This window comes from Oncorhynchus gorbuscha, unplaced genomic scaffold (genome assembly GCF_021184085.1).
Source record: "Oncorhynchus gorbuscha isolate QuinsamMale2020 ecotype Even-year unplaced genomic scaffold, OgorEven_v1.0 Un_scaffold_3644, whole genome shotgun sequence".
Lineage (NCBI taxonomy): Eukaryota > Metazoa > Chordata > Actinopteri > Salmoniformes > Salmonidae > Oncorhynchus > Oncorhynchus gorbuscha.
Window position 1 is genome coordinate 6,868 of NW_025747836.1, and position 16,870 is coordinate 23,737.

At 46.0% G+C, this 16,870-nt stretch overlaps 1 protein-coding gene across 1 annotated transcript; it reads left to right on the forward strand.

Moving 5' to 3' along the window:
• Positions 1-945: 945 nt before the first annotated feature.
• On the forward strand, positions 946-13,492 carry LOC124028026 (coronin-2A-like; the record flags this gene model as incomplete). Its single annotated transcript, XM_046340191.1, has 8 exons — positions 946-1,155; positions 3,337-3,453; positions 4,266-4,415; positions 7,514-7,693; positions 8,350-8,466; positions 9,537-9,641; positions 12,125-12,221; positions 13,380-13,492. Coding segments are annotated over exons 1-8 (1,080 nt in total), but the record flags the coding sequence as incomplete, so codon positions are not given.
• Positions 13,493-16,870: the final 3,378 nt, after the last annotated feature.

The window sequence follows — 16,870 nt, forward strand, 5'->3', positions numbered from 1 at the left end:
CTCTCTCCCTCCTCCTCCCCTCCTCCATCTCTCTCTCCCTCCTCCTCCCCTCCTCCCTCTCCCCTCCCTCCTCCTCCCCCTCCTCCATCTCTCTCTCCCTCCTCCTCCCCTCCTCCCTCTCCCTCTCCCTCCTCCTCCCCTCCTCCATCTCTCTCTCCCTCCTCCTCCCTCCTCCCTCTCCCTCTCCCTCCTCCTCCCCTCCTCCATCTCTCTCCCTCCTCTATCTCTCTCCCCCTCCTCCATCTCTCTCTCCCTCCTCCTCCCCTCCTCCATCTCTCTCTCCCTCCTCCTCCTCTCCTCCCTCTCCCTCCTCCTCCCCTCCTCCATCTCTCTCTCCCTCCTCCTCCTCCTCCTCCCTCTCCCTCTCCCTCCTCCTCCCCTCCTCCCTCTCCCTCTCCCTCCTCCTCCCCTCCTCCATCTCTCTCTCCCTCCTCCTCCCCTCCTCTCCTCCCTCTCCCTCCTCCTCCCCTCCTCCATCTCTCTCTCCCTCCTCCTCCTCCCTCTCCCTCTCCCTCCTTCTCCCCTCCTCCATCTCTCTCTCCCTCCTCCTCCCCTCCTCTCCTCCCTCTCCCTCCTCCTCCCCTCCTCCATCTCTCTCTCCCTCCTCCTCCCCTCCTCCTCCTCCCTCTCCCTCCTCCTCCCCTCCTCCATCTCTCTCTCCCTCCTCCCTCTCCCTCCTCCTCCTCCCTCTCCCTCCTCCTCCCCTCCTCCATCTCTCTCCCCCTCCTCCTCCTCCCTCTCCCTCCTCCTCCCCTCCTCCATCTCTCTCCCTCCTCCTCCCCTCCTCCATCTCTCTCTCCCTCCTCCTCCCCTCCTCCATCTCTCTCTCCCTACTTCTCCCTTCCTCTGCCTTGTCTTCCGCTCTGTCTAATGTGTTTGTGTAGTGATGTATGATGTTGATCCAAAAAACAGGATTCTACATTTTCTCTCACTCTCTTGCTCTCTCCATCCTAGATGACATGGCGTCCTCAGTATCGCAGCTCCAAGTTCCGCCACGTGTTCGGTAAGGCCGCCACCAAGGAGAACTGCTACGATGGCGTGCCCATCACGCGGAGCGTCCACGACAACCACTTCTGCGCCGTCAACCCGCGTTTCATTGCCGTCATCACAGAGTGCGCCGGAGGCGGAGCCTTCCTGGTCCTCTCTGTCCATCACGTGAGTTAAATCTCTCCCTCATCGAGGTAGAAGTTTTTCTTAACCATAGGTCTGGGATCAGAATATCAGTCGTTAGGGGTAACTTCTACCTACACGGTGATGTCATTGTTGTTGAATTAGTGAGTATTTGAGGGTCTTCACATTTTGATAGATTCTGGGCATATTGTATGAGATGCCCTGCTGTGTTATATTACCTAAAATGTCTGTTTTTAGCTTTGCCCTTTCATGTTGAGGTATCCCTCCAAGCCCTCTGTAGTCTGTTGCTAAGGCTGATGTTTTGGGGGTTCACTTCAAACAGCGCCCCAGCCAAAGACCGGGGGGAAAAAGACAGAAAGAAAATGCAGGGAAAGTTAAACCGTCGAACCCATAACTTTCCCTCCTAAAACACCTGTCATCTTTATTTTGTTACCCCTCCACAAACTCTTTCTCCCTCCTTCCCTTTGCTGTCTAGATATCAAAAATCAATCTGACTCGTAAATGACGTATACAAAGATGTCCTTATTATGTGGAGCCTCTTATCAGTGGAGGCATTGTGTTGACCTCTCCACTGAACTTGGCTTTCTCTTTCAACTCCCTGTACGGCTATAGCACCTCCAGACCTCTTCACCTGAACACCAGCTGAATTTACAGGCTTTCATTTATCAAAGACCTTGCAGTGATTCATCAGAAAGGCTCTCGATCCACCGCTCCTCCCTCTTTTCCCTCTTCCCTTTTTCCTGTCTTCTCCCTCCTTTTTCCCCTCTTTCTTCTTGAAGGGGTCTCTCTCTCTCTCTCTCTGAATTTATCCTACTCCTCTTCTTGGCTCAGACAGGAGTTACATAGGGACTCAGGAATGACATAACTCACCTATGTCCCCCTCCACCCGTCGCAAGGAGTTGAAACTATGGCTTGTCTCAGAGACGCCCTCCCCTACCCCGACACACACACAAGCACGCACACACACACCGTTTGGTCCCTATAATCTAATACATGTATGACCCATCTCTCTCTCTGACAGCATGTTCTTAGACTGAGGCATTCATGTAGTTTCAGGGCTCACCCCCCTATCCCAAACACACCTTGCCTACACACACACACACACACACACACACACACACACACACACACACACACACACACACACACACACACACACACACACACACACACACACACACACACACACACACACACACACACACACACACACACACACACACACACACACACCATGCTCCTCCTGGACACCAATGATGTCATGCAGTGTGTGTATGTGTGTTGTGTCAGTCACCTGTCACAACACACCTGTGAGGGGTTCTTTTCAGACTCATTAGTAAGGGAGCTAAGACAGGCCTGGATTACTGCATTCTTAAACTTCTTGAATTGTCTGATGCAAATCAGATTGAGACCATAAGGATTGTGTAATAGAGACATGTTGTGTTAAAACAATGGTGAATAGTGAACACGCCCCAGCATTGCTCAACATGCTCACCTCTGTCATAAGTTGCTGATCTTGATAGATTATGTCTAGATCTATTCAGGAAGTGTCTGAGTTGACAGACATCTAATGAATAAAACACATCAATACGGTTGGCTTTTAAAACTGTTTTTACACTCTTTCTTAAATTACTTTTTTATGTACCACCTTTGCCCGTCATGTTAGCCAGCTAGGGTATTGAAGTTAATTATTCGTAAACTATTCCTTGCTGTCATTGCCCATTGCTCAATTGTCTTCAAGTAGGTGAAGGGCTTGCTATGCCGCCTTGCATAGACTTGCTGGTTAGCTCTGTAGTGAGGTTGTCATTCAGTATGCTGAGGTAGGCTGCCTGTCCTGACTTGTAAAGAGGACTCAGACTTGGTATTTTCTAGGCTGGTCTGCCGATTACATCATGTTTTCCTGGACGAATTCTGTCCCTGACTTTGAATACTGGATATTTGTTGACCGGTTTCTTCGAGAAATGAATATTCATTTTATCTTGCAATTTCCCCTGTTTACCGTAGTCCTAGTCCTTATATGTTAATGTCTGTATCCTGCCTACACATTTCTACCTGATGTAATGATGAATAAGATCAAACCTCAGACTCCACTTTCTCCTGACCCCATGGCTCCTAGGAATCTTGCAAACACACACTGACTTCAGGGCAGGAGTGTGATGCCTGATGTAATGTTCTATTGCCCCCCCCCCCATCTGTTTTATTCAGACAGGGAAGGTGGACCCCCTTCACCCCAAAGTGTCAGGCCACAGAGGTAACGTACTGGACATCAAATGGAACCCCTTCAACGACTTCTGTATAGCATCCTGCTCGGAGGACTCCACGGTCAGTAGTGTACACACACACACACACACACACACACACACACACACACACACACACACACACACACACACACACACACACACACACACACACACACACACACACACACACACACACACACACACACACACACACACACACACACACACACACACACACACACACACACACACACACACACACAGAAAATCACTTTTCCATTCATTTCATACCACTGACTATGTAGCCAACTGGGGTTAGAGCAACATCTTTTAAACAGTCAAAGATAACTGGAGGGCATAGGTAATAGCAGTCTGAAGCCCTGACCTGTACTAGCACCTGGAACATGTTTGAGACTTACAACTCTTCTTTGTGTGTTATGAATTAGCCGCTGGTCAGTCTCAAATTCCTCACCTTTCAGTTTGGCTCTCTGAGTTGGCTCTAGTCAATGGTTAGCTTTGAAGTGTGTGTATGTAACTTTTTATGTGTGTCCTTGTGTGTGTGTGTGTGTGTGTGTGTGTGTGTGTGTGTGTGTGTGTGTGTGTGTGTGTGTGTGTGTGTGTGTGTGTGTGTGTGTGTGTGTGTGTGTGTGTGTGTGTGTGTGTGTGTGTGTGTGTGTGTGTGTGTGTGTGTGTGTGTCTGTCTGTGTGTGTGTGTGTGTCTGTCTGTGTGTATTTGTCTGTGTGTGCATGGTGTGGGGGTGTGTGTGTGTGTGTGTGTGTGTGTGTGTGTGTGTGTGTGTGTGTGTGTGTGTGTGTGTGTGTGTGTGTGTGTGTGTGTGTGTGTGTGTGTGTGTGTGTGTGTGTGTGTGTGTGTGTGTGTTGCTCTAACAGGTGAAGGTATGGGACATCCCTCCCCATGGTGTGCTGAAGAACCTGACGGTGCCGTGGAAGGAGCTGCAGGGTCACAGCCGCAGGGTGGGCCTCATCGAGTGGCACCCTACTGCCAACAATGTGCTCTTCAGTACTGGCTATGACTACCAGGTAACACACACACACACTAACCCTCAGATACACAAGCTCATGTATACAGTGTCTTCAGAAAGTATTCACACTTTTTTCACATTTTATTGTGTTACAGCCTGAATTTAAAATGGATTCAATGGAGATTTTGTGTCACTGATCTACACACAATACCCCATAATGTCAAAGTGGAATTGTGTTTTTAGACATTTTTACAAATTAATTAAAAATGAAAAGCTGAAATGTCTTGCCTCAATAAGTATTCTAAAACCAGGGAGATTTTTCAATGCCTCGCAAAAAGGGAACCTATTGGTACTTTGGATGGTGTATCAATACACCCAATTACTACAAAGATACGTGTCCTTCCTAACTCAGTTGACGGAGAGGAAGGAAACCCCTCAGAGATTTCAACCAGTTAAATGGCTGTGATAGGAGAAAACTGAGGATGGATCAACAGCACTAACCTAAATGACAGAGTGAAAAGAAGGAACCCTGTACAGAATAAAACTATTCCAAAACATGCATCCTGTTTGCAATAAAGGCACTCAAGTAATATTGCAACAAATGTGGCAAGGAAATGACCTTTTTGTCCTGAATTACAGCATTATGTTTGGAGAAAATCAAAAACAACACATTACTGAGTACCACTCTTCATACTTTCAAGCATAGTGGTGGCTGCATGTTGTGGGTATGCTTGTCATCGGCAAGGGAATTTGTTTCGACAAAAAGAAAAGGGGATAGAGCTAATACACCTTTCAGCAGGACAATAACCTAAACGCAAGGCCAACTATACACTGGAGTTTACTAAGACAACATTGAATGTTCTTGAGTGACCTAGTTACAGTTTTCACTTCAATTGGCTTGAAAATCTATGGCAAGACTTGAAAATGGCTGTTTAGCAATGATTAACAACCAACTTGACAGAGCTTAAAGAGTTTTAAAAAGAATAATGGGGAAATATTGTACGATCCAGGTGTGTAAAGCTCTTAGAGACTTACCCAGAAAGACTCACAGCTGTAATCGCTGCCAAAGGTGATTCTGGGGGTTGAATACTTGTCTAATCAAGATATATTCGTGTTTTATTTTCCATTAATAAAATGAAATGTTAGAATTTTTCTTCAACTTTGACATTCAAGTATTTTGTGTAGATCGTTGACAAAAAATGACAAATACATTTGAATCATTGTAACTCAACAAAATGTGAAAAAGTCACACGCACACACACTCAGACCCATATACCCTCACAGCTACTCCTGCTCACACACACTTGCATACAGATACTCAGACACACTCAATGTAATATATCGCACATATGCAGAATAGTGAGAGCTAACCTGGAAATAGCTTTGGCAGGAATAATCTATCAATGTTGAAATGCAGCCAAACGGGTCACCACATTCTACTGCAGCTTAATCTGCTTGGAAAAGGGCAACAGTATGCATCACAATTTTTATTTTAGTTAAGCTTTATTTAAACTAGGCAAGTCAGTTAAGAACAAATTCTTATTTACAATGACGACCTACCCCTGCCAAACCCGAACGACTCTTGGCCAATTGTGCGCCGCCCTATGGGACTCCCATATCACGCCTGGTTATGATACAGCCTGGAATCGAACCAGGGTCTGTAGTGACACCTCTAGAACTGAGATGCAGTGCCTTGGACCGGAACCCAAATCGATCACTGTCTATCTGCCTCACATGAACATTGCTCTTTGTTGACCTTTAAAGATTCCTTGGCAATCTGTTGATCTCCTCAGTACTTGAATATTAGACTCCCATGTAGGAATTTACAGTATAAGAATGCAAGTCAAATGTGTTGAGAATGGGGCTGTTACGGTGACCGTTTTAACACCACACCGGCGATCACGAGTCATGACGGCTGTCAAATTCCATGTGACCTTTTTAGTCATGGTAATTAGGCTTCTCCAAGCTCTGATGCTGCTGATGGTTATTAGAAGCCTACCAAACTTGACAACTGCCTGGTACTCAGCACTCTATTGTCCGTCTAATCACTCAGACATCAATGAAAATGTAATCGAAAATCGAATCAAACACTTAACGAGAGCCCATGAGCTTATGTTGCACAACATTCCCTTAGGCTATGCAATTGCGTGAGAAAACAAGAGTGATGGCCTCTATTTAATAGAGGAGGATCCCATCAGCTTTCTATAGGCTAGGTCTACTGTAACGATCGTCATAATGGGTAGACCAAGGTGCAGCGTGATTTGGGTTCATCATATTTATTTTAAATGTGAACCAACAATACAACAATAAAGAGAAACAAACAAACGAACATACAGCCTTGTAGGGCTCAAAAGCAACTATACAAAAACAAGATCCCACAAACAACAGGTGGGAAAAGGCTACCGAAATATGATTCCCAATCAGAGACAACGATAGACAGCTACTTCTGATTGGGAACCATACCAGACCAACATAGCAATACAAAAACTAGACTACACATAGAAATAATAAACTAGAACACCCCCCAGTCACACCCTGACCTACACCACCATAGAAAATAAAGGTTTTCTATGGTCAGGACGTGACAGGGCCGCAAATCCTGAATCCAAAAGGGAGGGTTAGGGGGGGTGTCTAGTGTCGGTGGCGGCTCTGGTGCGGGATGAAGAACCCTCCCATCTCGCGGATCCTCCAGCATCGGAGGCGGATCTGGTGCGGGACGAAGAACCCGCTCATCCTGTGAATCCAGCCATGGAACCGGGCTGGATACTGTGCCTGGACTGGGCACCAACGCAGAAGAACTCTGACCTTGGAGCTGGACTGGACGCCGTGCTTAGACTGGGCATCGGCTCAGGGGAAGGCTCCCGCAATGGAGCGGGACTGGACGCTGTGCCTGGACTGGGCACCAACGCAGAAGAAGACTCTGACCTTGGAGCTGGACTGGATGTCATGCTTAGACTGGGCATCGGCTCAGGAGAAGGCTCCGGCCATGGAGCTGAAGGTTCTGCATTGAGATGCAGTGCCTTAGACTGCTGCGCCACCCTGGACCCCACACACACACCCTGCTCGCCTGTCGAGTTACAGAATTGAAAATCCTTTGTCAATCTGTTTGTACTTTCAGTATCTAATTTCATAACATGCGTGTGTGTCCTTCCCCAGGTGATGATCTGGAACCTGGACAGCCCTGAGGCGGTGATAAAGAACCCGGTGCGGACCATCAGCCACCACACTGATGTGGTGCTCTCCATGTCCTTCAATACCGATGGCAGCAGGCTGGCCACGTCCTGCAAGGACAAGAAGATCAGGGTTCTAGAGCCACGCACTGGGAACCTGCTACAGGTCTGTACGGGTGGGGCTGCTGGGTTTGTGTGTTTGTATGTAGTTCTATTCACTTATTACATTTTTTGTCGTAATGCTATTGTCCTCGGTAACAGTGATATAATTACTATTTATATCAACATGGTGCTTAGGATTCTCCTTCTCTCCTTGTCCTGTGCCCTTCCACGCCCCTCCAGCACCACACAGCCAAAACTGACACCTCCCCGTCGGCAGCCCCATAGACCCCTGGGATCTGCACCCACCCGCCCACCCCATGACTCATGTTCTCACTCTCCTCTCCGCCCCTCAAACCAGCTGACGTGGCAATGTGCAGATAGTGACACAGTGATGTTGCAAAGACCTATTTGTGCAGACACGATGTGCTGACGTTTAAAATATCATGTTTATACAGACGCCAATAGACTGTTTACTTCTGAAACTCCTGCAACCCCAGGAGCATGACACCCATAACATCCCTGTGATGCAATGTGAATACATTAGTTAAAACAACTCTGTAGGGTTATCTATCCACCATGTTTCTTCCTGACCGGGGCACTGCTTCAAATCATCTCTGACCAATCTGGTTAAATATAGACTCAAGAAAACATTTAGAAATAAACCTCTTGTCAAAGACCTTTTTAGTTTTTTCATTTGTTTGTTTCCTGCTGTGTTTTCAGGAGGCCAACTGTAAGAACCACAAAGCCAGCAAGGTGCTGTTCCTGGGGAACCTCAAGATGCTGCTGTCCACCGGCAGCTCCCGCTGGAACCATAGACAGATGGCCCTCTGGGACCAGGTACACAACCACACTACTGATAGAGGCTGCCCTTAGGCACAGATCTAGGGTCAGTTTACATGTTGACAGATGGCCCTCTGGGACCAGGTACACAACCACACTACTGATAGAGGCTGCCGTTAGGCACAGATCTAGGGTCAGTTTACATGTTGACAGATGGCCCTCTGAGACCATATATATTCCATTTTGCAGACGCTTTTATCCAAAGCGACTTACAGTCATGTGTGCATACATTCTACGTATGGGTGGTCCCGGGAATCGAACCCACTACCCTGGCGTTACAAGCGCCATGCTCTACCAACTGAGCTACAGAAGGACCAGGCACAACCACACTGCTAGGATTTGCTGTCTCACCCACAATCGCTGATATCAACCATTAAGGATATGTAAAACTGACCTTAGAGCAGTGTGTAGGAGCAACTTCATCGTACTTTGGTAGAGGCTGACCCTGAGGAACCGTGCTAGGAACAGCTTGCTTCCCAAATTCAGGGGGGCAAATTCAAAACTGACCTTAGATCAGTGTCAATTAGTGGTGACTTCATCTTATTGTGATCAAACAACGGCTCCCTCTGGTGCCAAATGGGTGTATCTCAAAATAGAAATCCTGCGGGATGCTTTCATGCAAAAGCCCCAAACACAAATAGTATCTGTTTTGCTTATGTCATTTATCATCTGATTCCTCCCTGCATGTGTTTGTTGCACAACAACCAGTATTTTATTTGAAAACAACCACTGTATGTTGGTGTGTGTGTGAATCTGAGGGGGAAGGGAGATTATGACTAGGGGGTTTTAAACAGTCAATCTTTTTAATTCTGTACTGGGAGACATGTCCATGTCAACTTTAATGAAACCTCCATTCTTATTGAAGTTAGAAGGTGTTCTTGCCTTGAGTTTTAACAAGTTTAGTTGATTAAGTAATTGTGTGTGTGTGTGTGTGTGTGTGTGTGTGTGTGTGTGTGTGTGTGTGTGTGTGTGTGTGTGTGTGTGTGTGTGTGTGTGTGTGTGTGTGTGTGTGTGTGTGTGTGTGTGTGTGTGTGTGTGTGTGTGTGTGTGTGTGTGTGCGTCTACAGGAGGACCTAGATGTGCCTTTGTTACAGGAGGACCTAGATGGTTCGTCTGGGGTGCTCTTCCCTTTCTACGACCCAGACACACACATGCTCTACATAGCAGGGAAGGTGGGTCTCTGGTACATGGCTGGTTGAGACACAACACATTCCCATCAAGGTCTTCTGCTTGAATGAATTCTACTATGTTTTAAATGGTTGACTCTTCAAGAACAAGAGCACACACACAAACATGCCTACATGTTTGACAGGTGTCTCTCTCTTTCTCCCTGTCTCTCTCTCTACCTCCCTCTCTCTCTCTCTCTCTCTCTCTCTCTCTCTCTCTCTCTCTCTCTCTCTCTCTCTCTCTCTCTCTGTCTCTCTCTCTCTCTTTCCCCATCTCTTTCTCTCTGTCTCTCTCTCCATCTCTCTCTGTCTCTCTCTCCCTCTCTCTCCGCATCTCTCCACTCTTTCTCTCTGTCTCTCTCTCTACCTCCCTCTTCTCTCTCTATCTCTCTCTCTCCTCTCTCTTTCTCTCTCTCTCTCTCTCTTTCCTCTCTCTCTCTCTCTCTCTCTCTCTCTCTCTCTCTCTCTCTCTCTCTCTCTCTCTCTCTCTCTCTCTCTCTCTCTCTGTCTCTCTCTATCTCTCTCTCTCTCTCTCTCTCTCTCTCTCGCTCGCTCTCTCCCCATCTTTCTCTCTCTCTCCCTCTCCTCAACTCTTTCTCTCTGTCTCTCTCCATATCTCTCTCTCTCTTTCCCCATCTCTTTCTCTGTCTCTCCATCTCTCTCTGTCTCTCTCTCTCTCTCCCATATATTTCCATCTCTCTCTCTCTCTTTCCATCTCTCTCTCCCCCCATCTCTTTCTCTCTGTCTCTCTCTCTCCCCATCTCTTTCTCTCTATGTCTCTCTCTCCATCACTCTCTCCCCATCTCTTTCTCTCTGTCTCTCTCTCTCCCCATCTCTTTCTCTCTGTCTCTCTCTCCATCTCTTTCTCTCTGTCTCTCTCCCCATCTCTTTCTCTCTGTCTCTCTCTCCATCTCTCTCCCCATCTCTCTCTCTCTCTCTCTCTCTCTGTCTCCCCATCTCTTTCTCTCTGTCTCTCTCCCCATCTCTTTCTCTCTGTCTCTCTCTCCATCTCTCTCCCCATCTCGGTCTCTCTCTCTCTCTCTGTCTCCCCATCTCTTTCTCTCTGTCTCTCTCCCCATCTCTTTCTCTCTGTCTCTCTCTCCATCTCTCTCCCCATCTCTCTCTCTCTCTCTCTGTCTCCCCATCTCTTTCTCTCTGTCTCCCCATCTCTTTCTCTCTGTCTCTCTCTCCATCTCTCTCCCCATCTCTTTCTCTCTGTCTCTCTCTCTCTCTCTGTCTCCCCATCTCTCTCTCTCTCTGTCTCCCCATCTCTTTCTCTCTGTCTCCCCATCTCTTTCTCTCTGTCTCTCTCTCCCCATCTCTTTCTCTCTGTCTCTCTCTCTCCCCATCTCTTTCTCTCTGTCTCTCTCTCCATCTCTTTCTCTCTGTCTCTCTCCCCATCTCTCTCTCTCTCTCTCTGTCTCCCCATCTCTTTCTCTCTGTCTCTCTCTCCATCTCTCTCCCATCTCTCTCTCTCTGTCTCCCCATCTCTTTCTCTCTGTCTCTCTCCCCCATCTCTTTCTCTCTGTCTCTCTCTCCATCTCTCTCCCCATCTCTCTCTCTCTCTGTCTGTCTCCCCATCTCTCTCTCTCTCTCTCTCCCCATCTCTTTCTCTCTGTCTCTCTGTCTCCCCATCTCTTTCTCTCTGTCTCTCTCTCCCCATCTCTTTCTCTCTGTCTCTCTCTCTCCCCATCTCTTTCTCTCTGTCTCTACCTCCATCTCTTTCTCTCTGTCTCTCTCCCCATCTCTCCCCATCTCTCTCTCTCTCTTTGTCTCCCCATCTCTTTCTCTCTCTCTGTCTCCCCATCTCTTTCTCTCTGTCTCTCTCCCCCCATCTCTTTCTCTCTGTCTCTCTCTCCATCTCTCTCCCCATCTCTCTCTCTCTCTCTCTCTCTCTGTCTCCCCATCTCTCTCTCTCTCTGTCTCCCCATCTCTTTCTCTCTGTCTCTGTCTCTCTCTCTCCCCATCTCTTTCTCTCTGTCTCTGTCTCTCTCTCTCCCCATCTCTTTCTCTCTTTGTCTCTCTCTCCCTGTCTCTCTCTCTCTTTCTCTCTTTTCCATCTCTCTCTCCCTCCCCATCTATTTCTCTCTGCCTCTGTCTCTCTCTCTCCCCATCTCTTTCTCTGTCTCTCTCTCATCTCTCTCTCTCTCCCCATCTCTTTCTCTCTGTCTCTGTCTCTCTCTCTCCCCATCTCTTTCTCTCTCTCATCTCTCTCTCTCTCCCCATCTCTTTCTCTGTCTCTCTCTCTCCATCTCTTTCTCTCTATGTCTCTCTCTCCCTCCATCTCTCTCTCTCCCCATCTCTTTCTCTCTGTTTCTCTCTTTCTCCCCATCTCTTTCTCTCCCCATCTCTTTCTGTCTCTCTCTCTCCCCATCTCCTTCTCTCTGTCTCTCTCTCTCTCCCCATCTCTCTCTGTCTCTCTCTCCATCTCTCTCTCCCCATCTCTTTCTCTCTATGTCTCTCTCTCCATCTCTCTCTGTCTCTCTCAGGGTGATGGTAATATCCGGTACTATGAGATCAGCTCAGAGAAGCCCTACATGCACTTCCTCACAGAGTACCGCTCACACACTCCTCAGAAAGGAATGGGTAAGCACGCGCACGCACACACACACACACGCACACACACGCACACACATGCACACACACGTACACACACATACACTGTGTGCACCTGCAACCAAACCAGATGTGCAAATGACCCAGTTGATTTGACTAGCCAAAAAGGTGATTCCAAGGCTTTCAGTCATGTGTTATGATGACAATGACTTACGACATGAATAATACTACCATCAGCAGGAACAACAGAAGCACTAGGGTTCATAGTGGTGGAACAGCAGCACTAGGGTTCATAGTGGTGGAACAGCAGCACTAGGGTTCATAGTGGTGGAACAGCAGCACTAGGGTTCATAGTGGTGGAACAGCAGCACTAGTTACATTTGACATGTGATTCATTTAGAGAATGTTCTTATCCTCTGTCTCTGGAGTTGAACAACTTACTCACCGTTGAAGGGCTTGAATAGGACGCAAAGTCAAGTTGCAGTCCCTTGTTGGCAAGACTTAGAATCAACAAACTCAGCGGACATGGACAGTATCAAACAATGAAACCGTGATTGAGATGGGAGTGTTTGTCTGATGCTGACTAGACAGGCCACGTTGCGTGGGCGAGGGTTGCTAAATAAACGTACACATAGATGTTATTCAATCATTTCAAACTTTTCAAACTGCTCGCGGCATCAACGAGCGCCTGCGTAGCCAGGCTCTACGTGGTTCTATTTGAGACGCTTGACGCACTACAAGTCCCGCCTCTCCCTTCGACTCATTGGTTTTCACGAGCATACTAACCCACGTGGGGATTGAGAGATGAACGAGGAGGGGCTAATCAAAGAATACGAACTTGGTTTCCCCTTTTATTTGTGAATGAATTGTTGGAGTGGAGATGGGTCCACATTCTACAGAGATCCAGCTAAAAAGAGGGACATATGCATTTCAGGTCAAATAATAACCCAAATGTTAATCTCGCAGGGAAAAATAGTTAGGAAAAACAAGCTAGCTAAATGTCCATGAATGTTTCATGTGTGTTTTGACCTGTCCCCAAATTAATATTGGTTTTGTTATTTTAACTTTCGTGTCATGAACACGTCTGGTGGGGATAGACAACAAGCACACACGTGGGGCTGGTTTGGTCAAGGTGTCAGAAACAGGCAGTGCTACTAACTTCCTGTGTGTGTGTCCCTCCACCCTCAGGTATCATGCCAAAGAGAGGCCTGGACGTGAGCTCCTGTGAGGTGTTCAGGTTCTACAAACTGGTGACGATCAAGGCCCTCATCGAACCCCTCTCCATGATCGTACCTCGCAGGGTAAGAACCCCTGACACACCAACACAGGCGACCAGAACATCTAGGATAACAATCTACTGGGCACTAGAACACAATGTAGTCACAATCTACTGAGCACTAGAACACAATGTAGTCACAATCTACTGGGCACTAGAACACAATGTAGTCACAATCTACTGAGCACTAGAACACAATGTAGTCACAATCTACTGAGCACTAGAACACAATGTAGACACAATCTACTGAGCACTAGAACACAATGTAGTCACAATCTACTGAGCACTAGAACACAATGTAGACACAATCTACTGAGCCCTAGAACACAATGTAGACACAATCTACTGAGCCCTAGAACACAATGTAGTCACAATCTACTGAGCACTAGAACACAATGTAGTCACAATCTACTGAGCACTAGAACACAATGTAGTCACAATCTACTGAGCACTAGAACACAATGTAGTCACAATCTACTGAGCACTAGAACACAATGTAGACACAATCTACTGAGCACTAGAACACAATGTAGTCTCAATCTACTGAGCACTAGAACACAATGTAGTCACAATCTACTGAGCACTAGAACACAATGTAGTCACAATCTACTGAGCACTAGAACACAATGTAGTCACAATCTACTGAGCACTAGAACACAATGTAGTCACAATCTACTGAGCACTAAAACACAATGTAGTCACAATCTACTGAGCACTAGAACACAATGTAGTCACAATCTACTGAGCACTAGAACACAATGTAGTCACAATCTACTGAGCACTAGAACACAATGTAGTCACAATCTACTGAGCACTAGAACACAATGTAGTCACAATGTAGTTACAATCTACTGAGCACTAGAACACAATGTAGTCACAATCTACTGAGCACTAGAACACAATGTAGTCACAATCTACTGAGCACTAGAACACAATGTAGTCACAATCTACTGAGCACTAGAACACAATGTAGTCACAATCTACTGAGCACTACAAACACAATGTAGTCACAATCTACTGAGCACTAGAACACAATGTAGTCACATGTAGTCAATCTACTGAGCACTAGAACACAATGTAGTCACAATCTACTGAGCACTAGAACACAATGTAGTCACAATCTACTGAGCACTAGAACACAATGTAGTCACAATCTACTGAGCACTAGAACACAATGTAGTCACAATCTACTGAGCACTATAACACAATGTAGTCACAATTCACTGAGCACTATAACACAATGTAGTCACAATCTACTGAGCACTAGAACACAATGTAGTCACAATCTACTGAGCACTAGAACACAATGTAGTCACAATGTAGTCACAATCTACTGAGCACTAGAACACAATGTAGTCACAATCTACTGAGCACTAGAACACAATGTAGTCACAATCTACTGAGCACTAGAACACAATGTAGTCACAATCTACTGAGCACTAGAACACAATGTAGTCACAATCTACTGAGCACTAGAACTGTCATGCAGGTGAAAGAGGACTATAAAAAGCACAACACTGAGAAACAGAGTTTATTCAAGTCAAACTGAAAAACAAATCCTGAATCCTTAACAGGAAATGTCCAAACAGGGTAACAGAAACAATCTACTGAGCACTAGAACACAATGTAGTCACAATCTCTGGGCACTAGGCACGTAGTGACAGAGAATCTACTGAGCACTAAAACACACAGGACAGATACACAATCACAATCACTGAGCACTAGAACAAGGAAGCAGGACAGGACAGAACACAAAGGAAGAAATAGGGACTCTAATCAGGGGAAAGGATCGGGAACAGGTGTGGGAAGTAAACAATTAGGGGACTAGGAACACTGAGCAGGAACGATAGAACACAAGTAGTCACAAGAGTGAGCAGGGAGAACACAAGAGAGAGAGGGATAGAAAGAGGGAAAGAACACAATAAGACCAGCACTGAGCACTAGAACACAATGTAGCACAGGGACAAGACATGATAATAAATGACAAACATGACAAGAACACAATGTAGTCACAATCTACAGAGGACTAGAACACAATGTAGTCACAATCTACTGAGCACTAGAACACAATGTAGTCACAATCTACTGAGCACTAGAACACAATGTAGTCACAATCTACTGAGCACTAGAACACAATGTAGTCACAATCTACTGAGCACTAGAACACAATGTAGTCACAATGTAGTCACAATCTACTGAGCACTAGAGCACAATGTAGTCACAATCTACTGAGCACTAGAGCACAATGTAGTCACAATCTACTGAGCACTAGAACACAATGTAGTCACAATCAACTGAGCACTAGAGCACAATGTAGTCACAATCTACTGAGCACTAGAACACAATGTAGTCACAATCTACTGAGCACTAGAACACAATGTAGTCACAATCTACTGAGCACTAGAACACAATGTAGTCACAATCTACTGAGCACTAGAACACAATGTAGTCACAATCTACTGAGCACTAGAACACAATGTAGTCACAATCTACTGAGCACTAGAACACAATGTAGTCACAATCTACTGAGCACTAGAACACAATGTAGTCACAATCTACTGAGCACTAGAACACAATGTAGTCACAATCTACTGAGCACTAGAACACAATGTAGTCACAATCTACTGAGCACTAGAACACAATGTAGTCACAATCTACTGAGCACTAGAACACAATGTAGTCACAATCTACTGAGCACTAGAACACAATGTAGTCACAATCTACTGAGCACTAGAACACAATGTAGTCACAATCTACTGAGCACTAGAACACAATGTAGTCACAATCTACTGAGCACTAGAACACAATGTAGTCACAATCTACTGAGCACTAGAGCACAATGTAGTCACAATCTACTGAGCACTAGAACACAATGTAGTCACAATCTACTGAGCACTAGAACACAATGTAGTCACAATCTACTGAGCACTAGAACACAATGTAGTCACAATCTACTGAGCACTAGAACACAATGTAGTCACAATCTACTGAGCACTAGAACACAATGTAGTCACAATCTACTGAGCACTAGAACACAATGTAGTCACAATCTACTGAGCACTAGAGCACAATGTAGTCACAATCTACTGAGCACTAGAACACAATGTAGTCACAATCTACTGAGCACTAGAACACAATGTAGTCACAATCTACTGAGCACTAGAACACAATGTAGTCACAATCTACTGAGCACTAGAACACAATGTAGTCACAATCTACTGAGCACTAGAACACAATGTAGTCACAATCTACTGAGCACTAGAACACAATGTAGTCACAATCTACTGAGCACTAGAACACAATGTAGACACAATCTACTGAGCACTAGAACACAATGTAGTCACAATCTACTGAGCACTAGAGCACAATGTAGTGACAATCTACTGAGCACTAAAACACAATA